Genomic DNA, 20,766 nt, shown 5'->3' on the forward strand with positions numbered 1-20,766 from the left:
CTTAATAATTACAACTATGTAATTAGAAGGCTATAGACTAGGATTAAAAACTGGGTTGGAACATTAGTAAAAACACTTCATTGTTACAAAGGGCTGGAAAATGATAACTGGGTTGGAAAATTATAACTGAAACAATTTTCTTCATTAAAGTTTCTTCTCTGGGGTGCCTTCTGATCAGTTGAGGAGTAGAATGTACATTTGCAGGAAACATTTTTAAACAAAAAATTCATTAGGAAAAAGCTAAATTATCAAAGTAGATCAAATTGGCATGAATTTGAGACTTTATTACTCAAAGAAACAAAACCTAGGTTTTATATATACACTAGTAAAACATGAACTAAAAAAAAAAAAAAAACATGAACTAAATCCATATTTACTAAAAGAAAACTAAAAATAATAAAAAGTCATTAATAAAAATGTATACTTTGACATTTTGTAAACATGAAACAGCCAACAGAAAGCCAGACAGACCTGATATTTGGCAAATCAGCAGAAAACCTTGAAGTCAACATTTTTCTTGTCAAATATTGCTGGTTATAATATATCAATACATTTCTTTACATTTTAAATAATTATTTAAAAATCCACTTGAAATTCATATGGACCATTTGACTACACTTCAAAATTATGCAAACACTTTCAGAAAGCTAGTCAAGATATAAAAAAGAAAGGCTTCTTTTTTAAATAAACAGTATAATTTAGGGATTAAAAGAGACAAATATCCCAAAATACTAAAAAGAGAGAAGTACACTTATTCAAAACATCTTCACAAAATTAGACATGGTTCTTTACCTTTCTCCCAAATCAAATTCCTATTTTCACTTGAAAGTCACTTGCTGTATTTGTCACAATATCCCATAGCACAGTTAGAAAGCTTAATTTTTTTCAACCCAAAGCATAGAATTAGGGTACTATTATAAGCACAGTACAAAGTATTTACTATCAATCCAAACAGGGATCAACACTAATTGAAATTCAAGTGCTAGAAAGCATTACTAAATTTTTCCTTTTATGTTAGCAACAATATGCACAAACCCAAAACTGTTAACTTATTAAATGCTAACATTTAATTAAAATGTTATTTTATATACTAAAGCCTTCCATAGCAATGAAAAAGATCTAAAGTACTATAGCATTTCCAATAAATGTCCCTACTAATCCTGTTTCTTAAAGAGATTTTCTTCATTATATAATTCTGAAAGCAAAAGAATATCAAAAAAGGGGGTCGTTGATGACATAGAAATCCCCAGAACAACTCAATGATTTCTTCCTTTCTAAAAGCTGGTAACCTGGATAATCTCACCTTTAGGGAAAGCAGGTCTGCACATCTCAAACATGCCAACTGTAACGAGAAAATGCCTAGCAACCTTCTTGGATCTCAGAGAGATTAAATTAGGTAAATTTATTAAAAGTAATAACTAAGAGCTAGAAGATGGGGAATTCTCTTAGTCACCAAAGAGAGAGAAAAAGGAAAGCAGGTTAGAAGGGATTAGCACCCTTGTAGCTCCTCTCACCTTTTTGACTTTTCAGTTTTATATTCACAGTTTGGGATATTCTTATTCAGTAACAGTGATAGGAATATACACTTTACATGCCAAATTGTTAAATGTTTGAAGTTCTTCAAGGTACACCAACACCTGTGATGTCACAGCACCCCAAATTAGCTTGAATGGTAACCTAGCCGAGACTCTTGTAGACAGCATATCAGTCAGGTTTTGCATTCTTAATATGTCAATCTTTGCCTTTTAATTGGAGCATTAGTTCACTTACATTCACCATAATTATCAATATGGGTAAATTTAGGTTTACTATTTCCCATTTATTTTCTCTTTGTTCCTTCTGTATTTTGTTTCTTGTTTCTCTTTTCCTGATTTCTTTTGGTCTAATTAAATATTTTTTACTATTTTATTTTAATGCCCCTACTGGACTTTTTTCCTTTCCTAACTTTGATACTTAAAAAAAAAAACCCTCATCTTTATTGAGATATACTTGACAAAAAAAGAAAATATTTAACATGTACATAATGGTAATTTGACATATAGTGGTAAAGGATTCACCTCATCTAGTTAACTAGACCCCATAACACTTTTGAAGAGCTATTTTGTTATTTTGTAGAATATCCCTTAATTTGAATTTATCTGATGTTTTCTCATGATTGGATTGATGCTATGCATTTTTTGGCCAGGGTGAGATGCAGGATTAACCCATTAAATTGCCCTTTTATTTTTTTTAAAGATTTTTAATGTATTTATTTGACACAGAGAGAGCACAAGCAGGGGGTAGCAGAGGGAGAGGGAGAAGCAAGCTCTCCACTGAGCAAGGAGTCCAATACAGGACTGGATCCCAGGACCCTGGGATCATGACCTAAGTGAAGGCAGACAGTTAACCGACTAAGCCACCCAGGCACTCCTAGTTTAACCTTTTTTAAACTGATTACTGCTTGGATAGATTATAAACTGAGTCAAACACTAATCTAGTACTACGCGCAAATATTTTCAAAATTACTTTTTGAAGGGCTGATTTTATTTGTAGAATTCATCCCCAGTGAAACTCCAGGCTTCCATATGTTAGGCTGCTAGGAGGTGGGACAAGAAGAGAATTGATTTTTAAGTCTAAGGGAAAACAAAACTTAGATTAAAGTATCTAAATCGCAAAAAAGTGATGATGCTTTTATGGGTTATTTTGATTTGTGTGCTAAAAAAGTTATGCTAAATTTTCATCAATCTATTTCAATGCTTACTTTGAGATTAATAGGAAAATTAACAAGGAGAAAACATTAAGAAATCCAATTTATTTGTGGCATCAGCTGCCTTAACTAAAACACAGATAAGGTCAGAAAGAAAAGGAATTGTTTTATATCACTGTCCTTCAAGACAAGAACTCTGTTTAGTTTCTCAGAAATTCTGCCGAGGAAAAAAAAAATCCCAGAGCACTTAAAGGTTCCCAGTTACAGTATTTTTAAATGTTTTTAATTATTAAATGGGATTTTTCCAGAAAGCCTTACTTGAAAACCTCCACAGCATCGTGATCTCCAACTCTCAGTATTCCAAATCTATTTGTAGAATATCTAATTCTATATTCATTGTTTACCGTGTTATCTTATACTTACTAACAATTCTCATCTTTGACGTTGTCTTCCCCAAAACTTCTTGAAGGTAAAAATTTTGTCTATTTCCTTCACAAAAGTGCCTAGCACAACACTATCTGCACATGGAAACATTTAAAATCTGACAATATCATGAATCAAGGCTTTCTCATATATATACATGAGAAAATTTAGGAGGAAAAGGTTTTTTTTTTTTTTTTTTTTACTCTAATTATGAAAGGTGAAATTTCAGAAGGTAGGAGATAGGAAGCAAAATAAAATATTATACTATGTTTTATCTTTGTAGATATGGTAAATTAGATTTATTTTTCTAATAATGGTGGCTTTTTGGACAGCAAATGTTCTTTCCTTAAGACCAGTGATAATTTTTCAAATGTACTATAAAATTTCCCATAATTTTCAAAGTGAAATATCACATCTTAACATACACATGATACATGTACATTTTACATAAAACTGAAAAACAACTAAAATGGCTGTAAGTTTATGACAACAGTATCCATACTAAACTGAATTTAAAATCTTTGCTAATAATAAAATATGGCAAAGCTTTACATGCCACGCTATATTTAAAAAAAAAAAACAATTTTTCTTCTAATGAACCTCAAAGAATCATTTTGAAAGATTACAGTGCAAAAGTGTTGTAACAGTTTAAAAATTTTCTATTACCAATTAGAATTTTACCACTAGATGTATATCCTTAAATCTAGCAAAAAATATCACTATAATATCCTTGATTGATACTCTAGAATCAACACAGACACTCCAAGACCTCCTAAAAACCTACTCATACAAATACACCTGTTCTCTATCAGACTTTTTTTTTTTTTTCTATCAGACCTTTTTAAATGACTGGCTCATAAAATTAGGGCACTGTGAAGAAAACTGAAGTATCTTGCTAAACTTAACATTCTGATAGGTAGTAGATCTAAAAAAGACACACAAAATTCTAATTTTTATTGTAATAAAAACAAGATTCCAATAGATGTGATCTATTAGATGAAACAGAGCTGATAGATTAACTTCTACAAGATGAATTAGCAAAAGGAAAAAAAATATGTTTTGAATACAGTACAAGAAAGGAGAATAATCAACTTATATTTTTATTTTTTATACTTATTCTTGTTTTCCTCCAAGCTCTTGGGTTTTTTCCTCTACATTCATAGTAAGGAATTCAGGTGGCTAAACTGGGTTTGTTAAGGTGAATTGCTATTTTTGAGGGAGGTCTGAAGGAGAATAGAAAAAAATCTAGAATTCAGCCCTCTCGAATAGCAATCTTACTTTGGTAGTGGTAATGAACCACAACTTTGAGAAGCTAGTTTCTCAGTTATGTAGACTTTTAATCAACGAGACATAAAAGATAATGTTAATCTGGTATGAACTATAGTTTCCTTGCTTGTGATGTGTGTGTGTTCAGAGAGAGAAAATTTTTGAAATTTTCAGAAAGAAAATACTTAAGGATGTTTGTCACTAAGAAAAAAAAAAAAAAAACCCAAGCCAATTTAAAGCTTGTTGTTCTGCTATTAATTATGTCATATAAGCAATTACTTCCAACCACATAATTTTTTCCAAGCTGCATCTGTGAATTACTTGATCAATATTGAGTTTCTGCTTCAGAAATGTTTTGGGGTGGGGGGAAACTCACTTAATTCATACTTTTAATTCACTAGTTTCAATGGGGCTTGCCAAGAAACTTCCAAAATAAAGGCAAGCATAGATGAAGAAACACTTTTTAGAAAAAAATATTTAGAGAAATCTACAAATTCTAATCTACCTGGATTATCATACTCACCAGAATAGCTGATCCCACTGCCTGCAGTAAATGGAACAATAGAAGTATTTTTAACTTTACCACACATTTTGAATTTTACTCAAGATCAGACACATAATGAAACATGGCAATCTTGGCTATTATGAAAATATATTAAGCTACTGCAAACAAATCCAAATGCTGAATAAGGGAATATAAAGAGTAGACTAATTCAAATTAAAAGTTGGTATGGAGACAGCCTAAAGTTATTTACATAAAGGAAATTAACTTTTTTTAAACTTCAGGAAAAGAACCAACATTAAAATATTAACAAAACTGTCCTTTTGATATAATGACAGATTTTTTTGTAGATTCAATTTTGTTGGTAATTAAAAACTACTAAAAGGACTAATTCACAGAACATAACAATTGTACAATTATAGTAAGTCATGTTAGTGTCATGCCAGTGCACACACATATTAAATAAAAAACTGAGATAGTTCAGAAATTCATAGATTTAAATTCTAAGTAATCAAATGTTTAAATCAGAAATTTTATAAATTCTAACACTCATGAATTACTATGCAAAATTAAGAACTACTCTACACTTCACCAAGAACTTACTTGATTTACAGAACATATTAAATATATTAATCGGTCTTACCATCTTTTCCATCTACGGATTTTGTCACTTCAATATCAAAATTTTCCTGCATCTGCTGACCTCTAAAACAGCTGAGATGTTCTTGCTCAATTAAATTACTTTCTTCTTCTTCTAGAGGCTGCCAAGTACCATCAATAAACCACTGTCCACGCATTACTGGTATTTTATCAGCTTCTGAAAAGAGAAGACACAGAATTATACATTTTAGGATCCAACCTCCTAGAAAGACACAGAGTAACTATAATTTTATATTTTGTTACTACTGTGGCAAAAACTTTCATGACTCAGCTTAATCCCTTCAAGTTTTAAATTCCAGATTTCAAACCACAGTGTATATATATTTTTACAGCATATTATTTTATTTATATTGGATATTATGCATAAAAATTACTTTGGCATTAGAAAGGCAGATGAAAAAGAAAAAAAGAAAGAAAGGCAGATGAGCAGTTATCTTTATAACTGAGACCCCCAGTAACCCCAATTAGTAGGGTATGGGGTTAAGACAAGTTCATGCAAGACTCTGGTGACAGTTTCAATGTCTTAGAAAATACTGATATACATTCCCAGAAGTAGTTCAGAAATAGTGTGTGTGATAGTATTGTGCTGCACTTTTTAGGGCTGCCTTAAAAGTTATAGACTCCCAGTTAGAATACGGGAATAGCTGAAACATTTAATTATAGTAAATTCCTCATCCATTTTAGAAAAAAAAAATGGGTAGAAAGTTTTCTTGAATAACTGTAAACATTTCTTTTTTTTTTTTTTTTTAAGATTTTATTTATTTATTCATGAGAGACACAGAGAGAGAGGCAGAGACACAGAGGGAGAGGTAGGCTCCTCGCAGGGAGCCAGATGTGGGACTTGATCCCAGGACCGGGATCACACCCAGAGCCAAAGGCAGACACTCAACTGCTGAGCCACCCAAGCATACCAACATTTCTTTGATTAAATACTGTTCCTATAAGCCTAACACTTTTTTTCCTTCCTTCTTCCCTGTGTCTGTCCATCCCTCCCTCCCTCCCTCCCTCTCTCCTTCCTTTCTCCCTTTCTCCCTTTCTCTCTCTCTCTCTCTCTCTCTCTTTCTTTCTTTCTTTCCCTAGTGTGGAGCCCAGTGCAGGGCTTGAACTCAGTACCCCAATACCAAGACCTAAACTGAGATCAAGAGTCAGATGCTTAACTGACTGAGCCACCTAGGCACTCCTTTTTTATTTTTTATTTTTATTTTTTAAATAAACCACAACTGTCAGCTATGAGATCTTGAATCCTTTAAGGTTTAAAAAAAAAAAAAAAAAAAGTAAAAATAAAATGGAAATAACAAACCCTAAAAATAAAAAGTAAAATAAAACAGATAAACTTAATTATGTAGAGATTTGGTAGTTTAACCATATACAGAAAAAATTTTCAAGTGGATTTAAAACAGTAATTTTTACATATATCCTGTGAACAAAAAAAACTGCAAATACATCTTAAGCCTTTTGCAGTAAATGCACTGCCATAGATCTTAATATTGTATTAATATTGGTATTGTTATTTTGAAACAGTATTTGAAGCAGTTAAAATAAATATATTAGTTTTGTTACTATATTAGGAACCAAGAAAAAATAGGTACAGATATAAAAATCAAAGAATTAAAATTGTAATTTTAAATTTCAATTACTAATGTCAGCGTGAACTAAAATGATGTATTTTCTCTTTAAAAGGTCCTAAGCTGGGATCCCTGGGTGGCGCAGCAGTTTGGCACCTGCCTTTGGCCCAGGGCGCGATCCTGGAGACCCGGGATCGAATCCCACATCGGGCTCCCGGTGCATGGAGCCTGCTTCTCCCTCTGCCTGTGTCTCTGCGCCTCTCTCTCTCTCTCTGTGACTATCATAAATAAATAAAATTTAAAAAATAAAAAAAAAAAAAGGTCCTAAGCTTTGTCCATTGAAAAGGCCTAGAAAGAGACCAACAGGTGAGCACTCCTGAAATAAAGACCATGATCTCTAAATATCATTTCTCACTAAAAGAAACCAAGAATTCTTTAAGAAATGGCTAATTCTGGGTATGAGACTGAAAATTTACTAAACAAGCTTTAAATATCTTGTACCAGACTTGTACTGTGATGGATTAGAAATCCATCATGTATGTTTCTATTTCTTATATTATTCTATATTCTGCTATAGCAATTTCACTGTATTTAAGTGTTTACTGTGTTATATGGTGTATAGATACTAAAAAATATTATACCTTCATTATGAATTATGGCTTTTAACACTATAAAGTATACTTGGTTGTGTTTAATGACTTTTTAATATAGATCCTACTTTGTTTATTGAGATTACAACCCCTGCTTTATTTTTTTCTATTTGCCTGTGATGTTTTTGCACATCCCTTATTTTTAAATTTTTGAATCACTCTGTTTTAGGTGTGTCCCTCATACACACCATAAAATGGATTTTGCTTTATGGAGACACTTGAAAATCTTTTTCTTCTAAGGTGAGATAAGCCCATTTATATTTATTGACATGACTGATATATCTGAATTGTGTGTTCTATAATTACCTTTATCACCAAGTATTATTGGTATATATTATAATTACCAAGTATTACTCATACTTACTCTTTTTTCCTTATATAGTTGGTATTCCTGCTTTTTTTCTTTTCTTTTACTTTCTTTTGGTATTTAGGAAGATTTACATTTTTTTTCTGATGGTTGCCTTCATATGTTGTGTGTGTGTCTGTGCATGTATTTTAGAGCATCTTAAGTCTCTTTTTCTTATTTAACCTTTTACCATCTGACTTACTATCATAAGTAGTATCCTATAATAGCCACTTAATACTTATAGGGAATGATCTTACTCTATTTTCCCTTTCTCTCTTCATTCATTATTAATTTTATTCATTCTACTTTGTCAGAATATATAAAATATTAAAACTAATAAATATATATTAGTTTTGGATCTACAATTAAACATATTAAATTCTCACTAAGAATTACCTAAATTCTTTTACGTTCAAAACTGTTTATCAAAAAAAAAAAAAAAAAACTGTTTATCTATCACCTTGATACTTGAAAGACAAGTTGGCTAGCTTGAACTTTGTTTCCCTGAGTTTTTAAAAATTCTGCTCTCTGGTAGCTTTCCTTGGTATATTGTTCTTGAGAAGTCTGATGTCTTTTTTTCTTTTTTAATTAGTAAAGTGATCTACTCAGTCCTTACCTCAGAGAACAGGAAAAAAAAGTCTTTAAAGTCTAATAGCTTCACTAGTCTTTAAAGTCTAATAGTTTCTGACTCACAGTTCATTGTTCTGGACCAATCTGTCCAAGTGGGCCCTTTTAATACGTGGATTTCAGTTTTCCTCTTGTTTCTGAAAAGTTCCCTCGGATTATGATTGTCATTAGCTCTGTTCCAATTATTTCTCCCCTTCAGAGACCCTAATTATAGAGTTGTTGGATCTTCCTTTGCCTATATTGCATTTCACACACTTTCTTTCTCAAGCTTTTTACTTCTCTCTGCATCTTTTCCATTATTTTGTTTGTTTTATCAATGCCTCTTACGTCAATGCCCCTATTAGTATGTCCACAAGTTTGTTTCAGAATTTTTTTATTTGGTTGGAGTAACTTAATAGTTTCCTGAAACAACCTAAAGACTATCCACAGCTAAATGTAGAGAAGAGGCCACATCAAAGACAGTAGGAAGAATGGAGAAAGGTGGCTGGGAACTGAACTGACTGGGAGACGGTCTGCAGGAGGAAGTGACTGCAGGCACAGAAAGGGAGAGCAGTAGACACCTCATCAGGCCTGGGGAACCTGCACTGGGAGGACAAATCTTCATAACATATGGCTCTGAAAATCAGAAAAACATCTCTAGTTCTTACAGTCAGTGCTGATTAAAAGCTGGAATTTTAAAAAATCAGCAGGCTTGGCTCTGAGAGTAATAGAAAACTGAGTCCAGTCCTTGCCTGAAAAGAGACAGTATAAGAAAGAGCCCCATGGAGATACAGATTAGAAACAGCAGTTTGAAAAATACCTGGGCAAGAATCATTTATGAATCTCAGAACGTATGCTGGAGAGGCAGGGATTTTTAGGAGACTTCTCCAAGAACCAAAGAGCTGGAGGGTACCATTTCCTTCCCCTACCCCCAGCCTAGATACACAGACACCTGAGGGAACCACTGGGAACCACTAGGAACACTCCACCTAGCTTGCTAACAGAGCACTCTCCTGTGGACTTGCCCTCTCAAACAGGCCCTCAGCAGGAGTCCATCCAAAGCAGTGCAACAAGTGTCGCAGTGTGCAAACAGCCCCAACAGGGGCCAGCACCATTCCAAAGTAACTCCTGCCCCAGAGAGAGGGGGAAGGCCATATACATACCAGTCTCACTGCAGCCTCAGCAGTAGGGAGAGGCCAGACATGTGGTCTAACTGCAGGTCCTACTTACTGACAAAAGCTTCTCAGGGGACAACAAAGAGAAAGCACCCCACAGTTCAGTGATACTGCATCTCTGACAAACGCCTGATCTGACTCAAGCCCAAGGCAGCCCCAGACTGGCCCATTAACAACACAAGGACCAAACTTTGCCCACAACAGGCAAAGAGAGCCATTGCAGATGACTGGACTGGAGGCAATGTTGCTCAGCCACAATAGTAGGGTACATGCAACACACATAGGACACCTGAAGTGCCAAGTTCTGGTGAACATGGGACATTGTACTGCAGGGCACCGCAGGACTCTTCATCTTAAGCCACAACTGTCAGGAGGAGATGTAGCTGATTGACCTAACACATAGAAACAGAGAGTCACTCAAAATGAGGAGAGAGAAATATGTCCCAAATAAAGAATAGGACAAATCACAACAAAAGAGCTAAGTGAAATGGAGCTGAGTAGTAACATGCCTACTAGAGCATTTAAAGCAATGGTTGTGAAGATACTGACTAGACTTCAAAAAAAGTGGAGGACTTCAGTGAGAATATCATCAAAGAGAAAACATAAAAAAGAATCAGATAAATTCAATAAGTGAAATCCAAAATAGACTAGAGGGAATAAATAGTACACTAGAGGGAAGAACAGATTGGCAACCTGGAGGACAGAGTAACAAAAAACAATCAAGCTGAACAGGAGAAAGAAAAAAGAAAATGAAAAAATAAGAATAGATGAAGCATACTCAGTAACACCATCAAGTATAGTAACATTCAAACTATAGGGTTCCCAGAAGGAGTATACAGAGAAAAGGGGGCAGAGAATGTATTTGAAGAAATTATAGTGGAAAACTCCCCAAATTTGTGGAAGGAAACAGAAATCCAGATCCAGGAGGTACAGAGAACCCCTAACAAAATCAACCCAAGGAAGTCTACACCAGGACACACAGTAATTAAAATGGCAAATTACAGTGATAAAGAGAGAATTTTAAAAGCAGTAAGAGAAAAAACACTTAGATAGAAGGGAAACTCCATAAGGCTATGAGCTGATTTTTTTTAGCAAAAAAATTGCAGGCCAGAAGGGAGTGGCATGATATAGTCAAAGTGCTGAAAGAAAAAACCCTGCAACCAAGCATACTCTATCCATCCAGCAAGGGAAGGAGAGATAGAGTGTTCCAGACAAATAAGAATTAAAGGAATTCATCACCACTAAACAGCCTTACAAGAAATGTTAAAGGGGGGTCTTTGGAAAGGAAAGACCATAAGCAGGAATAAGAACAGAAGCAAGCATAAAAGCAGTAAAATTAAATATATCCATAATAATCATTCAAGGGATTCACAAAATAAAAAGATGTAAGGTATGATATCATATACTTAAAATGAGGGAAGAGGTAAGGAGAAATAATTTAGTGCTTTTAGAATGGGTTCAAATTTAAGCGACCATCAGCTTAGTATACACTGCTATATGCATATGATGTTATATATAAAACTAATGTTAATCACAAATCAAAAGCCAGTAATAGGTATGCAAAATAGAAGAGAAAGGAATCCAAGTATATCATTAAAGAAACCCAGCAAACTGTGAGAGGAGAGCAGGAAAAGGAACAGAGAAGAACTATAAAAATAACCATAAAACCAGTAACAAAATGGCAATATGTACATACCTAACAACAATTACTTTGAATGTAAATAGACTAAATGCTCCAATTAAGACACAGAGTGATGGAATGCAACAAAGTGATGGATAAAAAAGCAAAATCCATCTGTATGCTGCCTACAAAAACTCATTTCAGACATAAAGGCACAGGCATATTGAAATTGATCTGATGGAAAAGCATTTATCATGCAAACAGAAGTGAAAGGAAAGCTGAGTAGCAACACTTAAAATCACACAAAATAAACTTTAAAACAAAGACTATAACAAGAGTCTAAGAAGGACACCACATAATCATAAAAGGAACAATCCAAAAAAAGAAAATGTAACAATTGTAAATATTTATGCGCCCAGTATGGGAGCACCCAAATAGATAAAGTAGTTAATTACAAACATAATGGAAGTAATTGATAGTAATACAATTAATAGTAGGAGACTTTAACCCCCCACTTACATCAATGGATAGATTATCCAAATAGAAAAGCAACAAGGAAACAGTGGCTTTGGATGATACATTAGACCAAATGGATCTAACAGCATACATTCAGAACATTCCGTGAAAAAACATCAGAATACACATTCTTTTTCAGTGCATATGGAACATTCTCTAGAAGAGATCACATGTTAGGTCACAAAACAAGTCTCAACAAATCAAAAAGACTGAAATCATACCATGCATCTTTTCTGACCACAATGCCTTGAAACTAGAAATAAACCACAAGAAAAGATCTGGAAAGAACACAAATACACGGAGGCTAAATAACATGATACTAAAACAATGAATGGGTCAACCAAGAATCCAAAGAGGAAAAAAAAAAAAAAGAGAGACAAATGAAAATGAAAACACAACAGTCCAAAACCTTTGGGAGGCAGCAAAAGCTGTTCTAAGAGGGAAGTTTATAGCAATACAGGCTACCTTAAGAAGCAAGAAAACTCTCAAATAAACCACCTAACCTGTCATCTAAAGGAGCTAGAAAAAGAAAAAGAAACAAAACCCAAAACCAGTAGAAGAAAGGAAATATTAAAGCAGAAATAAACAAAATAGAAATAAAAAAACCCCAAGAGAACAGATCCATGAAGCCAGAAGCTAGTTCTTTGAAAAGAGGAAATTGGTAAACGTTTAGCCAGATTCATAATAAAAAAAGAATCAAAATCAGAAATTAAAGAGAAATAACCAGCAGCATAAAAGTACATGAGATTATAAGAGAGTGTTGTGAAAAATCATATGCCAAAAAATTGGGCAATGTAGGAAAAAATGGCTTAATTCCTAGAAACATAACCTCCTGAAAAAGGATCAGGAAGAAAATTTGAACAGACTGATTACCGGCAATAAAATTGAATCAATATTCAAAAAACTTCCAGCAAACAAAAGTCCAGGACCAGATGGCTTCACAGGTGAATTTTACCAAACATTTGAAAAAGAGGTAATACATATTTCTCTCAAACCAATCCAAAAAATAGAAGAGGAAGGAAAGCTTCCAAATTCATATGAGGCTAGCATTTCCCTGATACCAAAACCACATAAAGACACTACAAAAAAAAAGAAAGAAAAAAGAGAGAGCCATAGGCCAGTATCTCTGATGAACACAGATGCAAGAATCCTTAACAAAATATTAGTAAACTAAACCCAAAAATATATTTTTAAAAAATTTTCACTATGAGTAAGTGGGATTTACTCCTGAGATGCAAAGGGTGGTTCAATTATTTTTTTTTAAATTTTTATTTATTATTTATGATAGTCACACAGAGAGAGAGAGAGAGAGGCAGAGACATAGGCAGAAGGAGAAGCAGGCTCCATGCACTGGGAGCCCGACGTGGGATTCGATCCCGGGTCTCCAGGATCGCGCCCTGGGCCAAAGGCAGGCGCCAAACCGCTGCGCCACCCAGGGATCCCGGGTGGTTCAATTATTCATGAATCAGTCAACGTGATATATCACATCAGTAAGAGAAAAGATAAAAACCATATGATCATTTCAATAGATTCAGAAAAAGCAACTGACAAAATTCAACATCCATTCATGATAAAAACCCTCAACAAAGTAGGTTTAGAGGGAACAGACCTCAACATAACAAAGACCATATATGAAAAACCCACACAGCTAACAGCATACTGGATGGTAAAAACTGACAGCTTTTCCCCTAAGATCAGGAACAAGACAAGAATGCTGTTAGAACTGATAAATGAATTCATTAAGGTTGCAGGATACAAAATCCACTTAAAGAAATCCACTGCATTTCTACATACTAATAATGAAGCAGGACAAAGAGAAATCCATAAAATAACCTCATTTACAATTGCTCCAAAAATAATTTTAAAATCTAGGAATAAACTTAACCAAGAAGATGAAAGATCTGTATACTGAAAACTATAAAAAACACCAACAAAAGAAATGAAATACGACATAAAGAAAGAGATTCCATGGTCATGGAATGGGAGAACAAATACTGTTAAAATATGCATACTAGCCAAAGCTTCTTACAGATTTAATGATATCTCTGTCAAAATACCAATAGCATTTTTCACGGAACTAGAACAAAATCCTCAAATTTGTATGGAACCACAAAAGATCCTGAATAGTCAAAGTAATCTTGAAAAGGAACTAAACTGGTGTTATTACAATCCTAGATTTCAAGATATACTACAAAGCTGTAGTAATCAAAACAGTATGATACTAGCACAAAAATTGACACGTTCATAGATAAATGGAACAGAACAGAAAGCCCAGAAATAAACTCACAATTATATTGTCAGATAATCTACAACAAAAGAGGAGAGAATATGCAATGGGAAAAAGTCTCTTCAACAAACGGTGTTGGGAAAACCAGACAGCTTCATGAGAAAGAATGAAAATGAACACTTTCTTAAACCATACACAAAAATAAACTCAGTTAAAAAAGAATGAAACCTTGCCATTTGCAACTACATGGATGGATCTAGTGGACATAATGTTAGTGAAATATATCAGAGAAAAACAAATACCATATGATTTCACTCACATGTGAAACGTAAGAAACAAAATAAAGGTACAAAAATAAAAAGAGACAAACCAAAAAACACTCAAATTCAGAGAACAAAATGATAGTTACCAGAGGGGAATGGGTGGGGAATGGGTGAAAGAGATGAAAAAGGTTAAGAGTACACTTAGTGTGATGAGCACTGAGTAACATACAGAATTGTCAAATCATTATATCATGCACCAGAAACTAATATAACACAGTACGTTAATTAAACTGTTACTAAAGGGATCCCTGGGTGGCTCAGCAGTTTGGCGCCTGCCTTTGGCCCAGGGCGCAATCCTGGAGTCCTAGGATCAAGTCCCACGTCCGGCTCCCTGCATGGAGCCTGCTTCTCCCTCCTACTGTGTCTCTGTGTCTCTGCCTCTCTTTCTCTCTCTCTATCATAAATAAATAAATAAATAAATAAATAAATAAATAAATAAATAAATAAATAATATAAAAAAATAAACTGTTACTAAAAATACTAAGTTTCCCTTTGTTTTATGTTTCCTTTTTAGAAAAGAATTTTTTTCAGTGGAGATACATTGTTTCATATTTTCTGTATTCCTTTTTTTTTTTTTTAATTTTTATTTATTTATGATAGTCACAGAGAGAGAGAGAGAGAGGCAGAGACACAGGCAGAGGAAGAAGCAGGCTCCATGCACCGGGAGCCCGAAGTGGGATTCGATCCCGGGTCTCCAGGATCGTGCCCTGGGCCAAAGGCAGGCGCCAAACCGCTGCGCCACCCAGGGATCCCTCTGTATTCCTCTTAAAGTGGCTTTGTATAGCTTCTATTTTATTTCTATTCCTGAGCACTTTATGGTTAGAGTTCTTAGTTGAAGACTGTCTGCTTCTGCAGATTAGTAAAAGCAGCTGCTTTAATGGATGATGTTGTGGTGGTGGGTGGGTGGGTGGGTGGATACTGAACTTGTGTGCCTTATTTCTCCTTACTTCCTTCTTTCCTCTCCCTGCGATGGCTCCAAGAGGCATCATCCTTTCTCTATCTCCTCTCCCAGGAGCAATATTTCTCTGATGCTGCTAGTGGTCTCTCTCTTTCATATACCTTCCCATATAACTAGTGCTATGAATTCCAAAGTCCCAGGCCCGTGTCTATATTTTTTCCAGTTCTGTGGGGGATGTTTTCTTTCTGGAAGTCATTTTGCTTGTGCTTCATTGTAAACCTCTGATCTCCTTCCCCCACCCCCGTTTTCACTGTCTCTTATGCCTCTCCTTGCCCCACTCTCCAGACTCAGGGGTTTGTCTGAGTAGCAATAGGAACCATTGTAATTCGTTGTTTATTTACAACATAAAGGCAATTTAAAAATCATGGTATTATCTATGTTGTAGTAATGCTGAAGGTATGAGTTATATATGGGGAATGTGTGTGTGTGGCCCTTTTTGGTCTAATGGCTTCTGGGGAGGATGTGTGGAGAGATTTACACTTGGACAGTTGCCATTATCTTCCAGACCCAAAAGCTAATTTTTATAATAATCTTAAAATATAGCTATAATTACTGCAGTTTTACAAATAAATAAGGTCTTAGTGAAACTAAATGACTTGCCCAAAGGCACATAGCTAGATAATATGAGAAACAGAATTCCTACCAAACTTTGACTCCAAAGTTCATCTATGCTCTTTCTACTACATAACACAACCTTCTCAAGTAAGAAAATCCTTTTTTTTTTTTTTTGCCTTCTCCCCAAGAAATACAGGCTGTTTAGTTGTATTGGTAATTTGAAAACAAGTAATTTGGGAGATTTTATTTTATTATTTTTTTTTAATGTTTATTTATTTATGAGAGTCACACACACACACACAGAGAGGCAGAGACATAGGCAGAGGGAGAAGCAGGCTCCATGCACCAGGAGCTCGACGTGGGATTCGATCCCGGGTCTCCAGGATCGTGCCCTGGGCCAAAGGCAGGCGCTAAACCACTGCGCCACCCAGGGATCCCAATTTGGGAGATTTTATATTGACAGTCTATTACGAGACTTACAAACCAGAGCCAACCATGCCTCCCCATAAAAATTAGAGAAATAAAAAAAGCAGAGTGAAAAACAATAAAACAAGTTTATAGCAAACATCTGCACTCCTCTTTTCCTCTCTTTAGCATAATTAATCTAAACATGTATTCTGCTGATAGATGTTTTGGGAGTTTTACCCAAGCTTTAAATTCAACCAGTATGCTATTATTAAATACTATATCATCTTTCTCATTCAGGCCTCAGTCTTGTCCAAATATTCAACTGCCAACTAAACATCCCCTAGCAGACAGATCAACAATTACCAGAATCATAAGTAGCCATGGAACACACTAGATTCCTGGAAAACAAAACGGAACACAAACCTGTTACTCAACCTGTATTCCCTATTGTAACAAATGGTGTGCTGACAATATTCAGCCCGTCATCCAAGACAGAATTCTGGGAGTCATTCAAGATGCCTCCTCCTCAAATACTTCTTATACCTGTATATTAATCACTCTTTATTGTATCTCCAAAATCATCTGCAAATTCATTCCATATTTATTGGGCCTATAGTCTAATAAGTTCACTCTTATCATTTATTTCATTTTAGAACTTCCAATCTAAATGTAGTATTCCTAACTTCAACTCTCACCAAATGCCTACTCACATGCACATGTAGTGTTAAGCACACACATTTACGTATACATAACAAAATTCCCCTTATTCTCTTCTATTTAGAAAGACTCAATCCTTCTTTTATAGAATTCCCAGAAAACCTTTCTAAAATACCACAAATCGTGTTATTCCAAAACCTAAATTCTTTAATGGCTCCTCACTGTCTACCAAATGAGCTCTGAGCTTCTTAGAATTATAAGCTCATGACCTTTCTACACTTGATCTCAGCCAAAAGGCCGAGAAGCAATAAGCTCATGATCTTTGACTACTTATTTACATAACTGATGCCATGTTAGGTATTTATTTACCTAACTAATATCTGAATGTCTACCATGAATCAGGCTCTGGGTTGGCCTCTTGATGATAAATATGATAATGCTGATGGTCCCTGTGCTTTCCATGTCAACAAGAACAGTTCCTTGAATGTGAGTTATACTTCTGTATGCTAAGTGTACTCTTCCTTTTACCTGGATGCTCTTCCCCATTTTCTCCATTTAGCTATCTTTCATCTTTGTTTCCTTCAGGAAGCCTTTGGTTACCTTCCCCTCTCTGTGATTTCAATGAATTAATTCTGCACATTTATCAGTGTTTGTGTTATTGTATTCCAACTGCTCTGCTTCCTCACTTCCATGGGATCCTTGGATGGAAGTACTATGTTCGTAGGTGCCTCCAAAACCTAAAAGATAAGAGCACCTATGATAAAGTTGGATTTTAATAAAAGTATGCTGAATGTTGCTGAATAAGACATATTTCATCCAGCTTGTCTGATCACCTGGCAAGTCTGGCAGACAGAGCACTTCTGTTAGTGCTCCAAATTGGGCCTTCCTCAAGTTGAGCGGTATTTGTCAACCTACTTAGTTGGTTTATGCTGTGGTCTGTCAGCCATTAACATTCTATTTTCTGATAATTATGTGATTCCGAGGAAAAATTTTGACTATTTTCCAAGAATAAAAGAACAGGGTTTTTTTGGGAGGGTGGACATTCTGTTGAAGAATGACATAAATATAGAAAGGTGTGCTACTCTTATGCATACAGGTCAGTAGTTTTTACAAGTTACAAAATCAAGCAAGTAAACATTATCAACATTTCAGAAGCCCCCTCATGCATCTCTTTTCCAGATGCTACCCCTCACCAAGAGTAAACATAATTCTTCCCTCTAGCACCACAGATTTATTTTGCTTTTTTAGTAGCTTATATAGAATTATGTAGTATGACATACTCTTCTATTTAGTTTCTTTGGCTCAGCATTACGTTATTGAAAGTCAGTCACAAAGATGTGATTATCTGCATGGTTCAGGTACCTGCCAGATGATAGCAAGTAAGCACTACATAGCTGTGAGCTACGTTTTTGGGTGGGCTTCTTCTACTATTAAAATAATTCCAAACAACAGAGACATTAGCCCCCAAATCCCTAATTATATGCTGTAAAAGATATTGTCATCAAATCAGTAATAGACCTCTATAGGAAGCAAACTCTAACAAAGGGAAATCACCCTAAATGGACCTTTACCCATATAAATGAGGTAGCTCTGTTTTGGACTAGAAAGGACTGTTCCTGCCTCTCTAACATGCACATACTTTTCACCCTACCTGAGGCTCAGAATACCCCATACCAGGTTGCCATCATGGCTGGACCCCCTCCTAATGCTGCTTGTGTTCTGACATCCCACAATAAGCCACAATCTCTTGTGGCTGCCCTCCTCACCCCAGCGGGCCTCCAATATCCCATGCTAGGCTGCCTCGCATGTGGAGATCTCTTCACTCAACTTGGGCTCTGACATCTCAAGCCTGGCTGTGTGCATTACATGGGATCAGGAAAAGAGAGAGGAGCACGTGTACTGGTTCTCAATCTGGGACAATCTCCTCACCAGGAGACACTAGCAATGTTTGAAGACATTTCTGATTGTCCCAACTTGGGGGTGGGATGGTGTTGCTGGCATCTAGGCCAAAGATGTTGCTAAACGTCTTAACAATGCACAGAACAGCTCCCCTGACCTCCTATCACCCTGCCCAGCAATGATAAATTATCTGCCTAAAGTGTTAACAGTGCTGAGGTTGACTGTGGTCTAGCAGCACCTTTTAAAACTTAAAATGTGGGTACCTTCTTATAGAGCAATTCTAGAAATATGTTTTATAGAATAAACTCTCACAAAAATGTCTGAAGATAAAGATGATTGCCTTAACATTGTTATAATGGAAAACAAAAGAATAAAAACAAACAAAATGACCTAAATTTCTACCAATAGAGGATCAGATACATAAATGTTGCTTGGCACACTGGTACGTATGAAAAAATATTCATTAAATAAATCAAAATATGAATGAATGGATAAATGTCCATAGTGGAACAGTGTTCAGAAGAAGCAGATCTACATTTAATGACATGGAATAATGTCTAGAATAAAAATTTTAAAATTAAGTCAGAGTACTATATACGTGTGTGTGTATGAAAGTGATGTAATCTTGTTTCTCCAAGAGATATACATTAGTATATATACTGTAAATAACTGGAGGAAATATACCAAGCTGTTATTAACATGTATCTCTGGGAGGTAGGAATATAAGAAAATTTTTATTTCTACAAAATAAATGTAACTGTTTGGCATTTTCCCAATATAAATGTTTTAGTTTTATTAAACTGGAACATTAAGCTCTTCCCTCTTGATGGCCTTTGAATAGAGACACTTGCTCTGCCAATTTGCCAGCCTCCCTCAAATTGTGTGAGTCAAATCCCTATAATCTTTTCATCTCTGGAGAACCCTAACATTCAGGAAAAATAAAGATTACATATTTTGGAAGAAACTTCTAGAAGGTCTCCCTATTATCTACTTTCCTCCTATTCCTTAGAATACTAATTTATTCAGGGCAGCAATATGTATTTCAAAGGCTTTTTTTCTAGTCTCCTTGTACAGCTAGGTTCAGTCACATGGCTGAACTTGAGTAACAGGATACTGCAAATTACTGGTGGCACAGCTCTTTGACATTTACCTCTCTTTCTTTACTGTCACCTATTTGTCTAGAGCTCCTAAAGATCTCTTGGATCAAGTCACTAATTATAATATTGTGATTTGTAATTAAAAAGAAAACCATAGGCACAAGAGAGAGTCATTTACACCAGATCAAGTCATCAAACTGGGGCTTAATACCTAATTTAATTGCAGTTCCAATCTCTCCCAGAAACGTGTCTTAACCTGGCAGTCAGAAATTTCGTCAAAAAAAAAAAATAATAATAATAATAATAATAATAATAATCTGTCACTTGGGTCCTCTCCATCCCCCAAAGGAAGTTGAGGTAATCCACCTACCTAATAAGACCCTCTGCCCTTTCCCCTAAGGCCTAAAATAATTCTTTTCTTTTGTTAATAATTTCTTGCCCCACCCTCCTTCCTATAAAAACCTTCCATTTTGGGCAGCTCGGATGGCTCAGTGGTTTAGTGCCTTCAGCCCAGGGTATGATCCTGGAGACCCAGGATCGAGTCCCACATCAGGCTCCCTGCATGGAGCCTGCTTCTCCCTCTGCCTGTGTCTCTGCCTTTCTCTCTCTCATGAATAAATAAAATC

General features: G+C 35.2%; 1 protein-coding gene across 7 annotated transcripts in view; it reads right to left on the reverse strand.

Annotated features, from left to right (window-relative positions):
* DDHD1 (DDHD domain containing 1) overlaps window positions 1-20,766 on the reverse strand; it is a 108,999-nt gene that overhangs the window by 56,707 nt on the left and 31,526 nt on the right. For 4 of the 7 annotated variants that reach the window (XM_072838592.1, XM_072838595.1, XM_072838590.1 and 1 more), the window contains exons 2-3: window positions 5,521-5,694; window positions 4,899-4,919 (exon numbers count right to left, since the gene is read on the reverse strand). In XM_072838592.1, coding sequence (XP_072694693.1) covers window positions 4,899-4,919; window positions 5,521-5,694 — 195 coding nt within the window. The remainder of the gene's footprint in view (window positions 1-4,898; window positions 4,920-5,520; window positions 5,695-20,766) is intronic. The other 3 variants (XM_072838591.1, XM_072838596.1, XM_072838594.1) reach the window with 1 other exon arrangement.

This window comes from Canis lupus, chromosome 9 (genome assembly GCF_048164855.1).
Source record: "Canis lupus baileyi chromosome 9, mCanLup2.hap1, whole genome shotgun sequence".
NCBI lineage: Eukaryota > Metazoa > Chordata > Mammalia > Carnivora > Canidae > Canis > Canis lupus.